Source organism: Protopterus annectens, chromosome 2.part1 (genome assembly GCF_019279795.1).
Source record: "Protopterus annectens isolate FY-2018-M chromosome 2.part1, PAN1.0, whole genome shotgun sequence".
Classification (NCBI taxonomy): Eukaryota; Metazoa; Chordata; order Ceratodontiformes; family Protopteridae; genus Protopterus; species Protopterus annectens.
In genome coordinates this window covers 780649412-780674012 of record NC_056729.1, presented here as the reverse complement: position 1 = coordinate 780674012, position 24601 = coordinate 780649412, and the positions used below count along the sequence as shown (strand labels likewise).

At 36.1% G+C, this 24601-nt stretch overlaps 1 protein-coding gene across 4 annotated transcripts in view; it reads right to left on the bottom strand.

Moving 5' to 3' along the window:
• Nucleotides 1-24601, bottom strand: part of CRACD (capping protein inhibiting regulator of actin dynamics) — a 1952305-nt gene that overhangs the window by 741341 nt on the left and 1186363 nt on the right. For 3 of the 4 annotated variants that reach the window (XM_044062482.1, XM_044062485.1, XM_044062484.1), the window contains one exon: nt 13043-13127. The exons of the other annotated variant lie outside the window; for it this stretch is intronic. In XM_044062482.1, the coding sequence (XP_043918417.1) occupies nt 13043-13109 (67 nt within the window). In that variant the 5' untranslated portion in view covers nt 13110-13127. The remainder of the gene's footprint in view (nt 1-13042; nt 13128-24601) is intronic. 4 annotated transcript variants of the gene reach the window in all.

Sequence of the window (24601 nt, the reverse complement as noted above, 5' to 3'; positions counted from 1 at the left end):
TTGTGCAGCAAAGCTTGTTTTAACTGTTATACACATGAACTATCTGACAACTGTGGGATTCCTTGTTCAGACCAGACTTTTTATTTTTCACATTTTCACAGACATTCACAAGTGCAGCGGTTAGCATTGTAGCCTCACAGCAAGAGGTTCTCCAGTTCGATTCTCGGCTGGAGCACCTTCTGTGTGGAGTCTGCATGTCCTCCACGTGGTCAAGTGACATGCAGGTAGGTGCGTGTGTGAATGGGTGTGCCTTCTTTGAAGGCTGGGCATTGGGCTGGCACCTCGGCACCATAAAAATCCACTGCCAATCATTAGCGGACCGGACTTCCGCTGTGACGACCCCTAACCGGGAAAAGCTGAAAGACAATATTTCACTTTGTCTACATGGGCTTTCTCCAGTACTCCAGTTACTACACATCAGCTAAAGACATTCTAAACTGCCACTCCAAGTGACCTTTAAACTATTACACTTCTCCAAGCCCTTGTAGTCTAGATTGTGGCTGAAAAAAATCTGCAAGTATTAGTTAATTTACATGGTTTATACTGTGAAGCCAGGAATAATTCCAGACCAAAGGAAAAGCAATTGTGAAGCTTTTCCTTTGTTTGTGAATCTTATATTTTAACTAAACTAGAAATCACATCTAATACAATAGCCAGATCTGCAGCAAATCAACCCTACCACACACATCACTGCCTATCGCTAAAAAACCTACAGTGGCTAGAATTCTGCCTCAGCTACATCTGACCCACTCCATTCTAAACCAACCCAGCTCCTGCCCTGCTCTGTTTACCCTCATATATCTCTATACTCCAAATCATACTCTCCGTAGTTCCAACCAACACCTCCTGAAAATTTATAAGCCCCCAAAAAAATTGGCAAACTTGTCTATAGTCACTCTGTTGTCAGTGCTTGGAATAAACTGCCCCTACATGTAAGAACTAACACTAACACTAACTGCTTCTAAAACACTTTTAAAAAACACCTATTGAACTTATAGACCTGCCCTTGCCATGATCCTGCATAATCTTCCTCTCCACACTGTTACTATCTAATCCCTCACTTACTCCTTTTCTCTCCCAGCATATCTAATTTTATTTTAATCTTATACTCAATCTATAAAATTAGTAGATTCTATAGACTCCAAAGTGATGTTTTATCTCAAACTTACTTCATACCAAATATATATATATATATATATATATATATATATATATATATATATGGAATTACCTGTATGTGATTATGTGATTGCTACAACACTTAATCTCTTTTGTCATAAAATTTTATATAAATATGTAAATATTAAAGTAATTGTATTGCGTGTATGTATAGGAAGTAATTGTATGTGATTATCCTTATACTAATGTTCTTATGTCATTTTATATTCATGTATAGTATAATTTGGAGCTTTTCTCCTCGGATTTCTGCTGAAAAATGGCATCTGCCCAGTTGGACTAACCCGGTCAACAAATGTCAAATAATAATAATAATCATAAGGTTAATGCCAAACTAAGGGAAATAGTTGTAAATGTAATGTAAAAAATATAAAGTATTTTTTCTTGTTCTTTTTCATTTGTTCATTTGCAATGAGAGTGTTGTTTTCATGGCCACAGGAATGTTTGTCTTTGATGTCAAAGAACAGGGGCTGTCCTTGAAGTGTGCTGGATCTCCAGATGTGATTTCTTCTCTTGCTAGTTCAACAACAAAAATGAAAGACTGCAATTGCTGATGGACTTAAGACACCAGAGTGGAATCAGGATTCAAGGGAAGTAGATCTGGATGTGTATTCACAATCATTATAGTTGCTATGATAAATAAAAGAACTGGTCTAGTTACTTGTTTCTCCAGCAACAGTATGATGATGTCATGGATACTGAAGGCTGGTAGCTTTATGTACAATGCATCACGGAGAGAATATGCAGGATGCCAAACAAACACAGTCAATTCCTTTCCAAGATGACTTTAATGCCCAGTTGGCATTGTAGAAGCTAGCACTTGGAAAAAAAGTGCACGGAACATGAGACAGCTGAGTGGATGAAATGGCTGGATGTACATAAATAGACCTTTGATAGGAAGAAATTTCAGTACTACGTTGAACAAGAGGCCAGTGGATGAAGTTTTTAGCTTCTTTATTATTGGTTAAAGCAATGCATGCAGTTTCTGAATTCAGTGTTTATGCCAAAGTTAAAGAATGTTTGTTTCCTTGTTATAAGTTGACACCAGAGCTGTATAGAAAGAAGTTTAGACAATATAAGAGAAAGGCAGATGAAAATATGACTAAGTATATTGCAGAAATCAGCACTTATTTTCACAAATGTATGAGTGGGTGCAGGGTCAACACATATGAAATGTTTGCAGATCTTGTGTTTAGGGACTAAGCCCTTAGAACACTATGTCTGATGACATCTGGATGTGGGCAGCAAACAGGGAGCATAAAACTGCTGTGGAGATGATGAAGACATAAGTGAAGGAATACATATTAAATTGAGGTACAAGGCAAGTGTTTTATGTAAGGATGGATGACAAATATATCTTCTGCATTCATGCAAGGTTATCAGAAATGCATTTTTCACAGGAGAAGTTACAGTTTCTGTTGCGTGACTTGGACACTCAGTGGAACCTTCACCCTAAACACACAAGCACACACACACATCACAAACAAACACACACACACACACACACACACACACACACACACACACACACACACACACACACACACACACACACACACACACAAAATACAATACCAACACTTTCTTAAATTTACAAAACAGTATAATGATGAAGATTCACCAATGACCTAATCAAAGAAAGTACTTTTGTGGCTAACTAGAGATTTATGCAGTTAGATGGCAGCTACTGATGTTCTTTGTAGATCACAGTGGATTGCTTTTGCTTCCAGGTATTAAGCAATAGCAACAACTGTGTAGATTACTATGTAGTCTGCTGAAGCTAAAATTATACTACAGCAGTTTATTTTTATTTATTTTATCTACTGTATGCCATTTATCTTAAAAGTATTGCTTTTTATCCTACAGACAGATACCTCTATCTACCCTATTGAAAGGGGATCGAATTTACGTCATTAGTCATTCACATATATGTTTGGGTGTCTACTGCATCCTCATGTCTAACATGGACATTTTATCTCAAACACCAGCTGGATATGCTACATCTTGACTCTTAACATGAACAACGTGTCTTGAAGGCATGTGCCAGTGTTATTTGGACATTTATATCGATCTCTCTCTCTCTCTCTATATATATATATATATATATATATATGTACTTATATGTGTGTATTTATTCCCAATTGTTCACTGGGAAAGTCCAACTGGGCAACAAGTAACTTCTTTTTAGAGGAGGATCAGTGAGAAAAGCTCTTGGTTTAATTTCTCCAATTCTTTTGGGTTTCTAATACCATGAGGGGAATTGATCCCATTCCTAAGTCAAAGTACGACAATAGTTCATGAAATTAATATTGCTTCAATCTCCGATGTTATCCAAAATGACTCTTTGTAGCACCTTCAATGTGCCCAGAATTGACTCCTTCTGCAATTCATATGGAGTTACATTTATTGGTAGCATATCGATATATGACTATAAATTATTTTTATGAGACACATTGCTTCTACTGCTGTTTGTCTGTGTATCCTTCTTTTACATTGCCCTTGTTTCTGCCTGCAAATCCTGGTATTTTATCATTTTGTGTTTCTCTGCATGTAAGACACTGTAATCACTGGTTGTAGCAATTTCAATGATCAATGCTAATTTTGTCTTCTTTTCACAAACTACTATATCTGGTTTTCTTACATCTATTTTTTGAACTGTTGGTAATGGGTATTCCCAAGTGACATAAATTTCATAATTTTCAATAATGCTTTGTGGCTCATGTTTCCAATGCTTCTCAGCTACTTCACTACTGTAATGTTTGCATAATCCCCAATGCAACAGTCTTGTCACATTATTATGCCTTTCATTATACAGTCCTTCTGCCATTAGTGTATCACACCCAGCAACAACATGTGCAACTGTTTCCACCTCTGTTTTACAAAACCTGCATTTGTCTGTTTTTTCAACATGTTCAATGGACGTTGTAAACCAATGTGTACGTAGTCCACTATCCTAGGTCACCGATATTAACCTTTTGTTTTTTGGTTTAAATTTACCTCTCCTTAACCATTCCTGAGTGAGATCTTGATTGCTAAGAAGTTGTTCCAGGAGTTTACTGTACTTGCAAGTATATTTATGCCTTTTCCACATTTCTTGCCTTCTCATCTTATCCTTCACCTTATATTCTTTCTTTTGCTTTTTGGCACATTCAGTTGCCGCTTGGTTTTTGCCTAGTTCTGGTTTGATTTTCTTTCCTGATTGTGCTAAACTAAACAGGGAAGTCGTCTTGTTTTCCTCATGTTTTAAAACTTTCACTGTGTTTGGATCTTGTGAGGTTAGCAGGTATGTATGCAGAGCTATACATGTAATCAGTTTCAAGGAGGCCCATACCTCCTTCAGAATGGGGAATAATACACAGATTTTTATAAATCATGTGATAAGCTTGAAGCAATTTTCTCGTTTTCCTGTCCAACTGATCCAATACCTTTTGGAGCCAGTCAGTCACTCCAAAACTGTAAGTTAGAACAGGAAGAGCAAATTGGTTTATAGCTTGGACTTTATTCAAATATGCCAGGGCTGTTTTCAGTATTAATTTTAGTCTTCTAAAATATTCCTTGCAAAGTTTTATTTGGATTTGTTCATGTTTTATTGTGGATCCTTCATCAGTTCCCAAATAGTTATACATTCCCTTCTGCTGAAGTCCTTTTATCACATTTCTGTCCCAGACTGATGTTTTCTTGGTGCTGTAGCTTTCTTGCTTTAAAGTTTGCTTTTGCACATTTATCAAGACCAAACAACGTTCTTCACCTGAAAAACTGCACAGTTTTAAATCACCCACAAAAAGATGAGAAGTCTTTACAGTTTATTGTTTTCTGGGAGCCAAATCGTAACCAGAACTAATCTGTTAAGTAGACAGCTTAACAGGTTAAGGGCAAGACAAAAGAGCAGTGGTGACAAACAGCCAATTGGAATATTCCCTTTGAATTTTTATCCCTGGGATAATAATTTGCCCTTTATCCGGGATTATCTGTAATGTGGTAATGTGGTTTGCCACTGTTTCATGGTCACTATAATATAACTGATCAATATGTGCATCTTATACATCTGTAAGCACTCCTTCATCTATGAAGTTGGGATGCTGTCAAATGCTTTTTTGTAGTCTATCCTTGCCATACTTAGATTTTTCCCCTTTTTACAATTCTCCATTATGACACCATTTAATAACAAATGATATTTTGTTCCATATGCATTTCTTTTATTACCTTTTTGTTCTATTGTCATGACTGAGTTTTCGTTTAAATGATTTTAAGCTCTGCATCAATTCCAGTATATAGTTTATACATTGCCAGAAGGCAAGTTATTTGTCTAAAGATTTTAGGATAACTTATAGGTTCACTCTTAAGGACGAGTATTGTTTTTCCATTTGTTAACCAGGTTGGTGTCTGTTCAGGATGCACATGTAAACAGTTCTTACTCAGAGCTAAATCTTCTTGTAAAGATGTTAATTCTTTTAGCCAGAATTTAGGTACTGCATCTTGGTTTTCCAATTAGGAGCTTTTCTTAATTTTGTCTCACTTTCTCTGGCCGTTACTTCATCCAATTTCATATCCTGTACATTTGAACATCTTACTCTTTGCTTTACTTCTTCTATCCATTTAGCATCTTTATTATGTTCCACAGGGTCTTCATAGATATTTCTCCAAAATATGCCTATTTCCTCTTTTTTTGTGTGTTATTTCTATTCTTTTTGCCTTGTTTCCCAATTCTCTATAGAACTGTTTTGGGTCATCAATGAATTTCTTATTTTGTACATTTCCTTTATATTTACCTGCATATCCTCTAAGTTTTTCTGCATGTGCTGATATCTTTAGTTTATTATTTGCAATAGTGTATGACAGATCCTGGTCTATTCTGATACTGCACATTGCTTTTATCACATCTATCATTCTAAGTATTTTTGTTGATCTGTTCCCTCTTCTGTACTCTTCTAACAGTGACATTTCTTGTCTTAATTGCTTTATAGTTTTCTATATTCTATACTTCCCTGATGGTATTTGATGTGGTAAGAATGTATCTATTAATTTAGCTGCACAGCAATATATCCTATTTGCTTCTGTTATATCATATGAATTTCTGTGAACATCCTTGATTACTGTATCCATTTGTTTCATAAAACTTCTTATAATTTAGGTCTTAAAAGCTGCAGGATGATGAGGATAATGATGACTACAATAATAATAACAATAATCATTATCATCATAAAAAATGCAAATGCTTGAGAACAATAAGTAAGAACTAAAATAATATGTATAATAAACAATGTACAATAAACACAATGTTTGTTTGTTTGTCTTTCGGCTTTTCCCAGTAAGGGGTCACCACAGCGGAACTCTGGTCCGCTAATGATTGGCAGTAGAGTTTTACGAAACGCTGAGGTGCCAGCTTGGTGCCCAACCTTCAATGAAGGCACGCCCATTTATGCACACATGTCTTTCGAACGCTACCCAACCGCGGGGGGGGGACATGGAGACTCCACACAGAAGGCACTCCCAAGCCAAGCTGAGAATCGAACAGGAGAACCTCTTGCTGTGAGGTAACAATGCTAATGTATGCAATAAACATAACATTATTTTAACAATAACAATATATATTAAAAAGTATACCAACTACAAAAAGCTTTCCAAGACTGTGATACATGTACGAGTAGGGGAAGAGGTCCCTAATTTAACTAGGTAATTGGTATAGGATGTACATAGTAAAGGTTTTGGTAGGATAATGAATAGTGACACAGGTAATAGGTGAGTTCAAGGAAGAGAAAGAAAACTGAAGTGGCTGAGCTGAAGAAAGGGTAGAAAGGAAGATTAAACTAAGATGAAAACAGGGTAGAGACAGTGGAGGTAACTTGTAGCTGAGAAAGAAAAAGTGTGGAGAAGAAATGAAGTGGGTAGAGAAGGAGTTGAGAAGTGGTTGGTAAGTTATCGTGCATTTTTGCATGATATTATTCTTTCCAGAATGGACAAGTAGTAAAGATGGCGTCACAGGACATTATGTAACAATGTTCCATTGTGCTCCATAATAGCACCTGTAGGATAATGAGACAGACAGATGCACTTGCATCCATGGGATTAGAACAGATTGGGAGACTAAGGCTATAGAAAAGATGTAACACTATTTTAACAATACATACATACAAATTAATTTAATTAATTTCAAGTCAAATTAAGATATAAAAATACTATCACATATGGCCTGATAGGAAAAAAAAATCTTTCTTACTGCCTATATAGTGCAACACCTAGTTGCATTACACTTTAAGGCTTTTTTCAGCCTGTGATAGATACTACAGCTTAAAACAATGCAATAAGCACATGCATTTATGTTAACACAAGCAAAGTGTTCTCTTTTTGCAGACTGAAAAGACTAGGACATTCACAGGAACAGCAATGACATATACTTTAACCTTATGATTCTCCTCTGCCTATGGGAGGGTCAGGTAAAGACACAGTAATTAGACAATCTGACCACTAATGAGTCACACCTTGTTATCAGCTAGCAGTTACTGTGACCTGGTCTGAGGCTAGAACACTGCTCCTGGGACTGTGATACAAAAAGGAATCTGATACTGTAGCATGCCTTAAAGAATAAACTGAGATGACCAGTTATAGCAAATATCACAGAGTAGCTGTAAATGAAAACAAAAGAACTACATAACGAATGAGCTGGAAGTGTAAGTCTGCCATGTCTACGGTTAATATTCTGAGGCTTAGGACTGTGTAGTAAACGGAGGGCAGTGATTATGCTCTGATATCTGGAAAAAGACAAATCAGTTAAATCTGTTGTTGTGCAAAACCCAATCTTAAATGTTAAGAATCCCCAGAGGAATGTTTTTTTGATTATGAAGTAAGAATTCTCTACTTGTATGCTATGTGTTCCAAGGCAGGGAATTCACAAAAAGGCTGAGTGGGTGGCAAATGTGATCTTCACATACAGTATAAGAAAGGAAATTTAGACAGGTGGCTTCAATGGACATAAAGGAGTTTTTGGCTTAAAAGTAAAAAAAAAAACACAAAGTCAGAGCACTGCATTTGCAGTACATTCTTGTCTCTGATAGGTACTACTTAGTAATATTCTGCACACATTAATAACTTCCCCATTAAATTACTGAAAGTATTGTAGACGTTCTTCTATAAGTATATGCTATTCTTTTGGCAAACTAAGACAGTGAGTACTTTTAACCACACACACTATGTTCAACAAAAAAAGCTGTACTAAATGGTAACAATTGTATGGTGGTTTCAAACCAGTCATAAATTGTAGAGACATAAAAGATGGGTTTAGTAACATGCAATACTGTAAGAACAATCTATACTTGCTTTTTGCTCTTGTGATATTGACTACCTAATGTAAAATTGAAGAACACACTACAGAAGAAGAGAAACTTGTAAAAACAAACAATAGGAAGAAACATGACGACCTGGTCACTCCATAACAAACACACACTATACTGTAATCAGATTAAGTGCTCTCGTCCAAAAAGTTAGGACTTCATCAGCTCATACTCCCCTTGAAACCAACTGGCAGAATCACTTACACACTGTGAGCAAGCTTCTTAATCACTCATAGTAAGACGTGCAGCAATCACATTACAAAAACAAATAAGAGCAGGATAGAGAGTCCAGCTCTGCGGCATAAGAAAATAAAGCCCTGACCACAGCCCAAAGGGCTCATGTTCGAACACTGGCTCAGATAATTGAAAAGATGGCCAAGGCCAGCTGGGAAATGAGTGGCTGAAGCCGGCTCACCAATCCAGGGACTAGGGAATGGTAGTCTGGTTGGATGACCTTCACCAGTAAGCTGAAGCTTGTTGGTAATGAAAGATACAGCTAAGAACTGCAGACACGGTCATGACACTACCAAGATGGTGATGGTAACTCTCTGCATGTGTGTGGGAAAATGCATGTACAGGGGAGAGTGTAGGAGGCCCTTGTAGTGAACGGTAGAGTATAGGAAGCCCTTACAGTGAAAGGTAAGGGGCTAAGAATAAAAATAAGAATATATTCCTATTGCATACATATGGCATAATATGGGCTACTTACATGGGAAGGATGCCATGTAATTCTTCATTCTGAGAACAGTTATGGCCTGTCCTCAAACACGGATAGCAGTGTCTTAAAGGGATGAAGATATATTCTCAGGTCACTGAAATGAACCCCCCCCCCCCACAGCAGCAAGAAGATGGAATGCAAACAGGAGCACACGTTCCCTCACGGCATTCTGGATAGCAATTCTTTCTGGTTGTCTCCTATTCCGTGCAGGCAGTGCTCCCATCTCCCCACTGAGAATAAATGGGCTCAAAAACCATTTGTGCTTCTGATGGCTGGCAGGCAATGATAATAAATGACTAACAAAAAGTGCTGAAATGCTGCATAGAGAAGAAATGTAAATGAATGTTAGCCATTTCTATTAGGCAGTCAGACAGAAATCTTCCACTTGTGGGCAGCAGTATAATAATGCTACAAGAAATAAGAAATTCAAATCATCACCTCCAGCTTTAATTCTTTTTTACCAAGAAAGCTCTATAGCTGCACAGATTTAAACTTGGTCACAATGCAAGTAAAATAATTGCTGTTGAAATTCTAAAAGCAAAATAATAAGCTGTATGTGCTTCTTTATTTATAACATACTATCAGAGTAATTGTTAGGAGTAACTGCGTTTTCATTCTGGCTGAAGTGTCTTAAGTGTCTATACAACTCTGAATCTGAAATAAGTATGTTTGGAACTGTATTTTTAAACTGTGTTGTAGTTCTTATTCCAAGCAGTTCATAATGATTTTCATTCTTGACTATGTTTCATGACAGAGGATTGGGATGGTTTAGAGAATCAGTGTCACAGTGTCCGTGCGTGCATTTGTGTGTGTGTGTGTGTGTGTGTGTGTGTGTGTGTGTGTGTGTGTGTGTGTGTGTGTGTGTGTGTGTGTGTGTGTGTGTGTGTGTGTGTGTGTGTGTGTGTGTGTGTGTGTGTGTGTGTGTCTGTGCATGTGGTTTTTATGTCAGTGTGTGTGTGTGTATGTGTCTGCTCTACAACTGTAAAATAATGTGAAAGTTCTGCAAAATAAAATAAATAAAGAAAAACTGCAATGCTGGCTTCATTGTACAAAAGTTTGGAGACCTGATTCTGACCAAGATGGCCCATATTAGAATAGGGCCAGGGCACTAAAACAGCCAGCCTATCTAGAGAAATAATGAGGATTTTCCTGTCTAATCTCCTCCTGAAGGTGAAGGTGTGTGTGTGTGTGTGTGTGTGTGTGTGTGTGTGTGTGTGCATGTGTGTGTGTGTGTGTGTGTGTGTGTGTGTGTGTGTGTGTGTGTGTGTGTGTGTGTCTGTTTCTTGGGGGAAAGAAAGGGGATATCCCCTGTCAAGTTCTTGGCAGAATCTGGAGATGGGGGCAATAAAAATAAAGGATGATATGTATTTATGTAGGCAGGGATGTTTCTACTCTATATCCAATGCACACCTTTCCCCACCTTGCTCTGTTATAACATGCAAAAGGGGATACATGTTAGATAGGAACCACATGAAGAAACAAACAAAAATCCCCTGATTGTTACTTGCATGATGGCTATACTTTGATCAGCCTTTCTGAAAAAGGGGAACAAATGAGTAGGAGCTAGTAACGACAGTCCAGTTGGTCACTAACCATGGGGGAATATAAATAAATAAATTCTGAATGATGACAATTCCATACCTCACACACTATTCATTTCTATTTCTATTTCTATTTTTATTATTTAAATGTTATTGTTTACTTATAAATAATGAGTCACAGGAATATTTTATTTTGCACACAAACAAATACACAATAGAAAATAAAATATAAATATAAAAACAAGTAAACTAGCAAAGCATAATTCATTGCCCAACAGCAATATACTATATTTTGATGATGGTTATGCTGGTTCTGACGTTTGATTACTGAGGCTTCATGAACAAACCCTATCGGGTATTAGTAAACCCTAGTGCAACTTGCACTCATGCAGGATGTACTCCTCTCACTGAAAACATTGCAGCTCATTCATTGTACAGTATTCGCATTCAGGTGTAGGATGTTTGGAATGACAGGTCTTAAAAGCTACCTCAAGAGAAAGAAAACAGGCTTAAACCACAGAAAAAGCAGAGGCACGACCACAGTGCAAATTCTGGATGTTAATACCACAGCATGTAAATAACCAAGCTATTCAGAGGATAATCAAAGGCCTACTCCCAGTTAAGAAGAACACTGTTGTCTTTTCACTGCCCTAACTAGCCCCTGTATGAATGCTAGTGCACAAATGTGTGCTTACTGAAGAAACCACCATAAATCATAATCTGACTTGCTTGAATGGTTTAGTAATGTTCACACAAATCTTAAAATGAAGGTAAAATCAATAAATCAATATAGATGAGAAGCAAAGCAAAATGCCAATGTCCTGAGTTGTTCCATGCATAGTTTACAAAATTATCAAATAGCAACTATACAGTAGAATGACTTCTTATCAAACACATGAACAAAGGCTAATGGATATAATCAAATGAAAATAACACACAGATTCACACTTCATCCAGGGTATAAATTAACAGAGATGCTGGGACAATCCCAATGTATACAGGATGGTGGGCATGTTGCAAAATATTGTTTGTCGAGAGCCTCAAGAATCTTTAAATCTTTAAAATTATGTATGTGTAACACAGCATCTCAGTCACTGCAAAATTAAGCTACCTGCACAATCTCTATTTTTGTACTGTTGTGTTTCTTGTCTGAAATGTGTTCACTTATTAGCCTTTAATTTCCTAAAAACTCATGTGATGGTCATCCAATGTCATTGCTGTCAGCTACAATTAACAGGAAATACAGCTGCATCCGAGCACCTCTGAACAGAATTCATTAGAAAGTTATTCTCATAAAATGAATAACTTTTTCTCTCACATGCATAGCACACTCCACAGCTTCCCATCAAGTTTTAAAGAATCAGAATCCTTCATATAGATGTATAAAATACAGTTCTTTTAGATTTTTTAAATATTTTTGTAATGCCAGCGTTTATACATTTGGGGCCCTTGGACATGTCTGCTGTGAAAAGAAAATTTCAATCAGCACTGTTTAATGACAGTGGCACAAAGCTGTTTTACATTAAAACCAAAGAGAATAGCAAGATGTGTTTATTTTGATTGTTGTACACTCAGCATACAACAAAGTTATTCTCAAAATTTGAAATCTGCTTTCAAAGACAGTGGAAGATGTTGCCCATGTATATAAATTATGATTGTTAATTTACATGCCTTACCATATTAGAGTTTTTTTGTCTAGTTTAAGCTGTTTTGTATGTGATATGATTAAAAATCTGCTTAAATTTTGTAACATATCAATTTACCTTGTTTTGAGCTTAAAAATATTATTATTTCTAAGAACTAGTTATGCTACAACAACATTTAATATTTTCGGATGTAGAAATGGGACAGCTTGGTACAAATCTGTCAGCCTGTCTTCTTTGGTAGATATGATAATGTAAATTAATATAGAAATCAGTCATACTGATGACCTGGTGACAGATGCATGCCAACGGTGGTATTTGCAAGGTTCTGCCTACAAGTCTGGCATCACTCATAATGCTGTTACTCATAATCAGAAGCCTGCTGAATAACAGTAACATACCCAGCAGGGTGAATGGTAAACCAAAGTAATGTCTTATTTTACAAACTACAGTATTCACTAATATGTATTGTGCAGTACCCACAGATTGATGTATAATGTTTGCTAAATGGGTTAGAGGATCTTACACATCTACCAGATAACATGCGCACACACAAGTTGCAGACTGAGACTCGGCCAGAAGATATGAGGATTCTGCCTCTTTAAAATTCATCCTTGAAGGTCAGCAGGTAATTACCTGTTAGACCTATATCCACAGCACCTGAATTATCAGTCTCCTTAACATCCATACTGTCTGAAGCCATGGTTTCTAGCAAATGTCACTGAAAGAAAAGAAATTCACTTTTATGAAGAACTGAGATACTCTATAAAAGGAATGGGCAATGAAAATTCATATTGAACCAGGCCTTCAGATAACAGGCATATACATTACCAATCAAATCCTCACAAAGGACATTTTGGGAAATAACATATTCGTAACACACATTTTTTTCATTTCTTGACCTACTACTGAAACTAATGAGTACAGTTCATGGAGAAAAAGGAACAAAACAAACAAAGCAGTACATGGAGACAGTGGAGGTATACTGAGCAAAGATGTATACAGTTCAATATACCTCAACAAAGCATATAACTTCTGCTTAGTACAGTTTTATAACAATGCTAAATTAAATAAGAAAATAAAACATTTGTGTCTTTTACCCAGGATTATCTGAACTTACTTTTCCTTTTCTCTATTTCACCTTCACCAGTTGTTTAGTAACTGCATTTGGCCATCTATATATTGTACGTTTGATCTCAGAGAGTACAAAGCAGCAGTGAATAAAACAGAACATGTAAGAAATATCTCATTATGAAAAGCAAACTACATCAAATGCAGGTAAAGCATACACTGAGTTAATCAAAATAGAGTACTCATGCTAGTCAGCAAAAAATAAATACATACATACATATATATATATATATATATATATATATATATATATATATATATATATATATATACGTAAAAAATAAGGGTTATGTGGTGCAGAGAAACAAAAGCTAGTACTAAACGTGAATGGCCATAGTAAGAACAGGAGACATCAAAACACTAAGGTGACTACTTAACAAGAAGAAAGAGAAGTCAGATGGTTTTCACAGTGGTTCAGCATGCAACAACATTATAAATGTTCAAAAGTGTTGTAGGAGAGGGGAAAAATAACGCAGTTAATTCTCAGAGGAAAAGCTTTGTGCTGAAGATTTATATGTTAAAAGGATGAAAATTAGAGAAAAGACTATTTTTACATTAGGATACAGAGGGATGCACAGTAGGAAGCACCGGCCCAGATGTGATACAGGCCTACCTTACAATGTCAGACATCTTTATTTTTTAGGAAATGAATGTTCATGTGAATCAAACTGTTTTTAAGACAATATGATTAAAAAAAACAGTGCAACATCCATTCCGGACCCCAAAAGGACTGCAAGGCACTTAAAACTTTGTATAGGAGGAGGTGCAGGGGGTGGAGCTCCCTTTCTTGATGTGTGTGTGACCATCTTTCACTGACATCAAACAATAATGCTTGACATTAGATTCTGTTATGGCAGCTAAAGTTATGTGGGAAGACACTAAACAAAATATTATACAAAACTGAGAAACTGGAAGCTATGTTTGGATATGGATAGCAAGATACAAGCAGTGAAACATTTTTTAGCCCCTTTAGGTTTACATACAGGTCATTTGTAGACAGTAACTAATAAAGAGTTAAAGGAATTTATCTGGAAGAGGAAGAGAGCATGGGTCAAGTCAGATATGTTAATCCTTCTAATAGAACAAGGTGGTTTACAATTGCCTAATTTGAAGGGATATTTTAGAGCTACACAGTTAATGCTCATACACAAGCAGAAAGCTATAATTCAAAGTGGAAAGAGATTATGATGATGATGAACCTGCAGGAAATTCAAGAAATAAGGAGAGAGTGGGATTTGGGCTGCTCCTTAAAGAGAATAACAACAGACATACAGAATGGAGAGTGGGTTGTCTGAATTGGGAGATGAGGGCTCTGAATGGAGAGATAAGTCAGCAAGCAAAGGACAGTAGTATTGCTGAAATTAAAGTCATCCTCAAGTCTTGATGAGTACCTTCATGAGGTAGACCCAGTTTTTCACAAAATCTCACCAAGACGACTCTGATATATAGACTGTATTTTATATAACATATATAATGGACAGAAGTAGGTCAAACATTTAAAAAAGACAGCAGAAGACCCAGGATAAAAAGTGCCTAATCCTGGTAAGGTGCACTGGTGCCAGGACTGGAAAAAATGACAGTGCAGAATCCTCAAAATACTGAAATATTCCTACAATGGGGCCAGGCCATCCCAGGGGGGAGGATGGCCTCCCTGTTGTAGAAGGAAGTAACAGTCCACAAAAATCACAAAAACTGATAGGTCGAAGAACAGCCATAAAGATGACAGAGTGGACAATTAAGGATAAGAAAGAAACTATATATTGTTACTATTACGCAAAAAGCCCAGAATTTCCAGACACAAGACATACAAAATGATTATGAGAGAAATTAGAGGAAAGAAAAATACTTCCACAAGGAAAACTGTCAGAAGCTTCAAATAAATACTTGTGTTCATTAATACAACAGATTTGTGAAAAAACATTATATAGACCAAGAAACTTTGATCTGTTTGGAAAAGAAGCATCTGAGGAAGTACAAACATATAAACAACAAAACAAGACATTTTTGAAAGTTATAAAAAAGAAATATGGACATGGGAAAGAAAGAGATTTGTTATGGTGCAATATTTATGCAAAGTCAAAAGCCAAATTAATCAGTACAAAAAAGGCAGCCCCAAATATATCTGAAGAGAAATACAGGCAAAGGCACCCAGATATAGAAAATTCCACAATAAAAAATAATATCACAAAGTGGGAATGCAGAAAAGAAGATTAGTAAAGTAGAAGTTAAAAAAATAGATGTTGATGTTATGGAGTGCCTATGAAGTGAAGGATTTGGTGTAGAAAGTCTAACACAGGTTACATCACAGCATGATGGAATGAGTCCCCAAAGTAAGGAGAAACAGGAAGATCAGGAGACATCTAAAGAAGAAATATGGACATGGAAAAGAAAAATAGATTTAATATGGTTTAATATTTATGCAAAGGAGAAAGCAAAACTAGCCAATACAAAAAGAGCAGCACCAAAAATATTTCAAGAGAAATACAGACAAAGGAATCCAGACATGGAAAACTTTACAAAAAAAAATAAGAAGACAAAGAGGAAAACTAGAAAAGAAGATCAGTAATGGAGAAGTTAAAGAAACAGAAACTGAGGTTATGGAGTATCTGCGAAGTGAAGCATTCAGTGTAGAAAATCTAACTCAGAAAACATCAAACCAGGACAGAGGAATGGACATCCATATTAAGGAGAAACCAGTGGAACAGGAAGAAACAGGTCAGTTGCCATATGAAGATGTTTTGGAGTCTTTCACAGGAAACCAGTATAAATGTTCATTGAAGATGGACAGCAATGGAAGGAACAGGAAACTATGGCAACTCTGACACAGTCAATGTTGATGAGTCATAGGCCAGTGAGTTCCCATATGACAGAGCAAAGGATGATACAGAATAAAGTTGAAGAGAATGTGCCACAGGAAGATACTATAGAACTTTCTATAGAACGCTCACAGGAAATGGAGAACAAAAACTGTGCACTCAGTTTAAAAGAAAATGAGCTAAGAGATGAGTTGCTTGATTTAGTACAGACAGACAGACATATTAAGATCATTGAAAGAAATAGACTGCAAAAGGTCAATAAAACCTCAAAAGTTAAAGGTTTGATAAAACAAATGAACACAGTAATTAGGACTGTCCATAGAGATCCATGCGATATAACAGAAGTAAACAGGATATGTTACTGTGCAGCTAAATTAGTAACAGATAAAATTCTACTACAAGAACACAAGGCAGTAAGGGAAAGGAAGGGGAGAAACTGAATACCATCATGGAAGTATCGAACAGAGAAAACAATAAAGCAATTAAGACAGGAAGTGAACTAATAACCGAAAAATAATAAAAAAACATTACTTGCAGCTTAAAACGAAACTCACTTTAATGGTAAAAAATACAATTAAAAACACAACGGACTAAGAGCTTTCACCCTTCATTTCAAGTTCAAGACAAAGGATCCCTTAAATAATCGGTGCAGGGGTTACATGATTGTTAAAATAAATTGATAAATAAGTTTATTTTAACAATCATGTGACTGCTGCACCAATTATTTAAAGGATCCTTTGTCTTATGAATAACACTCTGATAAAGCCCTGGAACTGAAGGGTGAAAGCGCTTAGCCAGTTGTGTTTTTAATTGTATTGTTTACCATTAAAGTGAGTTTCATTTTAAGCCACAAGTTGTGTTTTTTATTATTTTTTTGGTTATTAGTGCACTTAAACCTTTTTGGTTTTTCGTTCTATTTATTTGTTTGGTTACAAGACAAGAAGTGTCACTGTTAGAAGAGTACAGAAGAGGGAACAGATCAACAAAAATACTCAGAAACATAGACATGATAAAAGCAATGTGCAGTATTATAACGGATCAGGATTTATCATGGGCTATCGCAGATAATAAACATTTTAACACAGGCAGAAAAACTTGAAAGATACACACATAAATATAAAGGAAAAGTATAAAATAAGCAATTTATTGATAACCCAAAAAAGTTTTACAGAGAATTGGGAAACAAAGTAAAAGGAACTGAAAGACTACCAAAAAAAGAAAAAAATAGATACATTTTGTAGAAGTATTTATAAAAAGCCTGTGGAGCATAAGAAAGATGCTAAATGGATAGAAGAAGTAAAAGAAAGAATAAGAAGTTCAAAGGTACAGGATATGAAATGGGATGAAGTAACAGCCAGAGAGATTGAAACAAAGTTAGGAAAAGCCTCTAATCAGAAAACCCCAGGCCCAGATGCAGTACCTAACTTCTGGTTAAAAGTATTAACATCTTTGCATAAAGATTTAGCCGGAACTATTTATATGCACACCCTGAACAGACACCAACTTCGTTAACAACAGGAAAAACAATGCTCCTACTTAAGAGTGAAGCTGCCCTATAAATTACAGACCAACAACATGCCTTCCAATGACGTATAAACTATACACCGGAACTGATGCTGACAGAGTTTATAGTCATTTAGAAGAAAACTCAATTATGGCAATAGAATGAAAGGGCAATAAAAGAAAGTCATATGGAACAAAGGATCATTTACTGTTAAATAAGTCATAGTGGAGAACTGTAAAAAGGGGAATACTCTAAGTATGACATGGATTGACTACAAAAAAGCATTTAACAGTATCCCACATTCATGGATAAAAGAATGCTTAAAAATGTATAACATACACCCTACACTGACAAACTACATCACAGTGACCATGAAACAGTGGCAAAACACTTTGCACTTAAACCATGATAATGGAAAAAATTATTATTCCAGGGATAAAAATCCAAAGGGGGATTGCTCTTTTGCCTTGCCCTTAACCCATTAAGCTGTCTGCTTAACAGATTAGGTTATGGCTATAATTTGTCTTCCAGAAAGCAACAAAGTGTAAAGACTTCTCATCTTCTCTTTGTTGATGATTTAATACTGTATAGCTCATCAGATGAGGAACTGAAAGCACAAATGCAAGTAGTCAAAACTTTCTCAGATGATGTAAGAATGTCATTTGGTCTTGATAAATGTGCAAAAGCAACCTTTAAAGCAGGAAAACTGCAGCACCAAGAAAATATCAGTTTGGGATAGGAATGTGTTATAAAGGAACTTGAGCAAGAGGGAGTGTATAAGTATTTGGGAACTGATGAAAGATCAACAATAAAATATGAACAAATGCGAATATAATTTAGTAAGGAATATTTTAGAAGACTTAAATTAATCCTGAAAACAGTGTTGACATCTAGGAACAAAATTCAAGCTATAAACCAATTTGTTCTTCCTGTCCTAACTTACAGTTTTGAAGTGATTGACTGGCCCCAAAAGGTGTTGGATAGATTAGACAGGAAAACAAGAAGGATGCTTCATGCTCATCAAATGATTTACAAAAATCAGTGCATACCAAGATTATATATTTCCTGTTCTGCAGGAGGTATGGGCCTCCTCAAAATTGATTACATGTAGAAATCTGCAATCATGGGACCGCATACATATCTACTGACCTCACAAGACCCAAACATAGTGAACGTTTTGAAATATGAGGAGAATAAATCTAAGATCACTTCCCTTCTATGACTAGCAGAAGCATAACGGCGTAAAGCGGGAATGGAAATCAAACCAGAAGTAATTAAAAATCAGGCAACAACTGAATGTGACAAAAAACAAAAGAAAGGCTATAAGGTGAAGGATCAGATGAGAAGGCAAGAAACGTGGAAAATGCATAAATATAGTGGCAAGTATAGAAAACTCCTGGAAGAACTTCATGTTGATCAGGAGTGAATGCAGGAATAATTAATAAGAGGCAAATTCAAGCCAAAAGATGAAAGGTTGATATTGGTGGCCCAAGATAATGGCCTATGTACACGTTGGTTTTCAAAGTCCATTGAACATGTGGGAGAAACAGACAAATGTAGGTTTTGTAAAACAGAATTGGAAACAGTTGCAGACCTTGTTGCTGGCTGTGACATACTAATGGCAAAAGGATTGTATACTGAAAGGCATAATAATGTGGCAAGACTGTTGCACTGGGGATTGTGCAAACATTATAATACTGACGTAGCTGAAAAACACTGGAAACATGAGCCACAAAGCATCATAGAAAATGATGAAGTCTACATCACATAGGATCACCCACTACCAATAGTTCAAAAGATAGATGTGAGAAAAACAGATATATCGGTCCATGAAAGGAAGCCAAAAGTAGCATTGATCATTGAAATCACAACGCCCAGTGACTACAGTCTCTTATGTACAGAGAGGAACAAAGTCATAAACTATCAGGATTTGCAGACATAAATGAGTGCAATGTGGTAGAAAGATATCCAGACAGTTCCAGCAGTAGTAGTAGGAGCAACAGGTCTTATAAAAAATAATTTACAATTGTACTTAGATATGTTACCAATACAAGTAACTCCATACAAATTGCAGAAGGAGTCATTACTGGGCACATTGCGGGTGCTGCGAAGAGCACTTCTGGTTGACATAAAACAATACTAATTCCATGAACTTTAATCATACTTTGACTTAGGAATGGGGTCCATTCCTGTCATGGTATTAGAAACCCAAAAGATTTGGAGAAATTATAAAGAGAGAAACAATATTATATTCACAAAGAAGCAGAAAGTATTCTAAGAATTAAGCCAAAACGAGAATGGAGAAAGGAGATTTTGACAACATGGATGACTGCAGTTAGAGATACAGTGAACAGGCAGGAGGAGGCTAGAATTTACTGGAGATAACTGGATAAGGAACCAAGGTATTGGGGCAAATAACTAGAGAGGGAATGGTAATAGGAAGGGGAGATGCCAAGAAGACATTTGGACTGCAGGCTAGAGATTGCCTTCCCTATCAGGGAGTGATATCAGAGTATAGGCAAAGAGAAAGGGATAAGAGAATCCTAAGTGAAAGACCTGCTCTGATACAGTTTTTAGTTGAACCTGGAACAGAAGCTGCTGTTTAAATAAGGGATAATTATTGGAGCATATAAAACATTATTACACAATAACTACAGGAACAAATCAGAGGAGGTTAGAAAAGACTGGGAGGAGAAAGTGGGTAAGCAATTCATAAGGAAACAATGGGGGCTGGAGCATATGTATGGCTCACACATATGCAACAAAGTCTAGAAGATTTAGGATTTTTGCTTGGAAGCATTGCATAGGTACTTTTATACTCTAAGCAAACTCAAAATAAATTTTCCTCAGGTAGATGGCAAATGTTAGAAGCATGATGGAGATGAAAGAGGTAAATAGGAACATTTGTTTTGGGAGTGTAATAAGTTGGCAGACTTCAAAAAAATTCCCTGCCAAGTACTCTGTCAGAAATATCGGGTGAACAAATGGGTGTAACTAAGGAAATTATTTTTTTAAGCTGCTCTAAAAGATATGAATTGCTTAAAAATAGTAAGGCCTTGATAAGTGTAAGTCTTGTGGCTGCCAAAAAAGCTATTACTAAAAATGGAAATCAAAGTCTAAACCAACTATATTCATAGGTTCATAGATTCATAGGAGGGTACTAGGCTATTGGCCTTAGGGCCTATATAAGCTTAGCCAAAAATGTACCCTGGCTTTCGCCACCCAGGAAAATTATTTTCCTGTGCCCCCAGTATTCAAAGTATTGAATACTGTAACAGAGATAAAAAAATGGAAGTGGGATCTTTGGAAAAAAGCAGGAGCAAATTACATAAAAATATAAACTGTGGGAACAATACATGCAGAATGATGTTTTGGAGGAGGAGTGATGTTTAAAGGAAGGCAGGAACTGAGCAATTTATGTAATTTTGGATTGATGATATTTACACAAAAGAATACAAGTGGTGTATAATGTTTGTCACTGGGAACATGTTAATATGGTTTGCTTTCTTTTATATAAATATATGTTTGCCTATGTCTTAAGTGATAATTCAATAAATATGTTAAAAAGTAATGCCCGGCATTATTTCATTTTTTTATATATTTTAACCTTCTTAAACTTTTTAATTTTTGAAAACGTACAGAATTAGAATAAAAGTTAAAAAAATGTGCCAAACATTTACTGACAGCCCCATCGGGATATCAATTAAGTGGGCACCACCCACGCCTGCATGAAGTACGATGTGGTGTCCTAAAGTAAACAACTGCCAGAGAAAGTTAGTGCAGTATACATAGCCGTGAATACTAAATGTAAGACATGTATTTGGGGGTCTTCTATACTGTGGCATAATCCTACCAGCTCAGGAAAGCATGCAGTGCATTAAGAAGAAGAAGGGACTTGATATTTACAAGGAAAGAAGCAAGACAGACATAAGTATCTATTTAGAAACTCGACAGCAGCCCATTTTAAATGTGATACTGAATATAACAGGAGCTGAGATGGCAGTAATTCATGTGCTGGTATAGGTGATGAACCACCTAGTTAATGTACTAACTTCAGTCTTGCAAAATAGAAGCAAGGAAAGGAAGAAAGAAAAAATGAGAAAAAGAAAGGAAGAAAAAAAAATGAGAAAAAGAAAAAAAAGAAAAAGAAAAGGGAGCCAAATAATTTGACTGGAAGAGTAAATCAATAAATCTGCAGGTCAGATTAAAACTTGCTTTAATGTATGACTGTCATAATTACATGGTTTTAGACACATTTCCATACACCTTTTTCATACTGTATTTCTTAGCCAAACTAAGCACTAAGTACTGATGTTAATAGTATATTTTGTTAAAAAGATTGTAACTTGCCTTTTATTTATTTTTTTTCCCAGTTTAATTTTGTTTTTCATTGACTATTCCACCATAGTGACATCAAAGGTGTCTAAAAGGGTTTTACATTAGTTAACTAATCATTCTTGATAACAAAAAGGTTAATTCATTAGAGATTCAGTCAATTACTTATATCATGGGTTCCTTACCACACTATCTCACATGTTCATTTTAATATAAGGTAATGTACTTGCAATATCTAACTTACGATATGTCTTTATCAGTGTCTGAGCACCTCCTACTGCTACAGTTTGCATAGATATGTGGCAAACTATATGCAATGAGAATGATGATTAGATGCTGTAGATACATGGGGGGTTGCATATGTTTGTAATCTTCACAGTAAGAATCTGCAGCAATAAGAACACAGCCAAAAGACAGCAATGACAATAAGCAAACAAAATACAAAAATGCCATGTTTTTGTATCGGGAATGGTATAGCTATCATATGTTAAATACTAAGAATGGTGAGGTGTTACATATAGTACAGCAAGCAAATGGTTTTTCAATTTCTATAATTTCAATCCTGTATTGCCAGAAAAGATGGCTGCAGCTATAAGAATATAACAGGGGATCATCCTTACCAACACATAAATAAACTATAATAAGATAAATAAAACACATGCTTTCTGTATCAGAAATGGCACAAGTTATGGGTATACTTAATAACTTCTTAACTGCCTCTAAGAGGTTGCTAGTTACATTTTCTTCCAAATTTGGTTAACTTAATTTAGCAGATAGCAAAATAAACACATATACTAAAGGTCAATGTCATCAGACATGAAGTGGTACATTCTAGACACTTTGCCCAAGAGATACTGATCTATCAAATGATCACTATTTGGTGGTGATTTGGTTCAGACAGTTGGTGTGACAGGTTGATTAAGCTGGGAGAAGTTAGTTAATGCTGTTGTGTATGGGATGAGTTCAAATCCCACTTCCGGACAAACTTCTCCCTTATACCTGAGGGGTCAGAGACGTTGGAGTATGAACACACCCTGTTCAAGTCCTCACTATTTAAGGCAGTGGTAAGGAGCTGTATGTAAAAGGGTATTAGCACTTGCCATGGAGGTAACTCAAATATCAGCAAGTGGATAAAGCAGAGAAGGAAGCTGCCAGTTTAAAAAAAGATGCAGTGGTTGCTGAAAGAAAGGCCTGCATGTGGGAGGAGTTTGGTGAGGCCATGGAGAATGACTCTTTGATTACCTCAAAATGGTTCTGACAGGCCAACTGGTAACTCAGGAAGGGTGATGGTATACTTTCCAGGCTGATCTTAATAATGGTGGACAAACATTGACCTTAATTGGCAGCATAATTGACAGGTAGAATGAATATTTTGAGGAAATACACATCTGGGGAATATACTTTTCTCTGTGGAGGTAAATCTGGTGAACATACCTTCCTCTAAAGAGGTAGCACAAGAATCAGATTGTGGAATTCAATCCCTTTCAGTAGATTAAAGTCACTGTGACAATTAAATAGTTTCACTATGACAAGGTTATAGAAGTAGATGAGATCTGTCCATAAACACTGAAGGTGCTGGACATTTTTATAATGTCATAATAAACACACATTTTTACTGCTGCATAGGGGCTAAGGACAGCAATTCAGGACTAGCAAGCTAGAGTTATGGTCCATTTTTCAAAAAGAGGGACAGGAGGGTATGTTCCAGTTATAGAATAATTATACTCCTCTTCCTCCTTGAGAAAGCATATGTCATGGAACTGAAAAGGAGACATCATCCAACAACCTTCTAATTCAGAAAGGACGATGCTGGTTTCTGTTCTGTCCATTGAACAGTAGGACAACTCTTTGTTCTTGCACCAAACCTATCAGCTATCAAGAATTTCACAGAATGTTCAAATTTTTGCCTCATATTTTTAATCTGCTCCTCATAAAATGTGTAGTTTTCTGTCAATTCATTGAGGACTAAAGTCACTAAATAATGACAGACATTGTGGTTTCAGACATCATATCCTTCAGAAAATGAATGCTAATGCAAAATCCTTTATTCTAGCAATTTTCTAACTTTATAAGATAATATTTAAAATTAGTCCCTTATTATGAGTCTTTCCCCCCTATTATTTTGGCTTTTGACATAATTATTTTGCTAAGAGGTTGAGATGTACACCTTGCACAGATCTTGGGAGGGGGTCACAGGAGTTGTCCATTATTGTCTATAGCACTGTGTACCTGAAAACTTTGGGAAGGGCTGCAACAATATGGGGTCCGAGGATAATTGCTGCATGCCATATGGTCCCTGTATTTGAGGAATAAGAGTAGTGTCTACATTCTCAGAATTTATGTCTCCCATCTTGTTTCTGATTTTCATGAATATAATATCAAATGTCAGCCAAGATCTGGACAGTATCT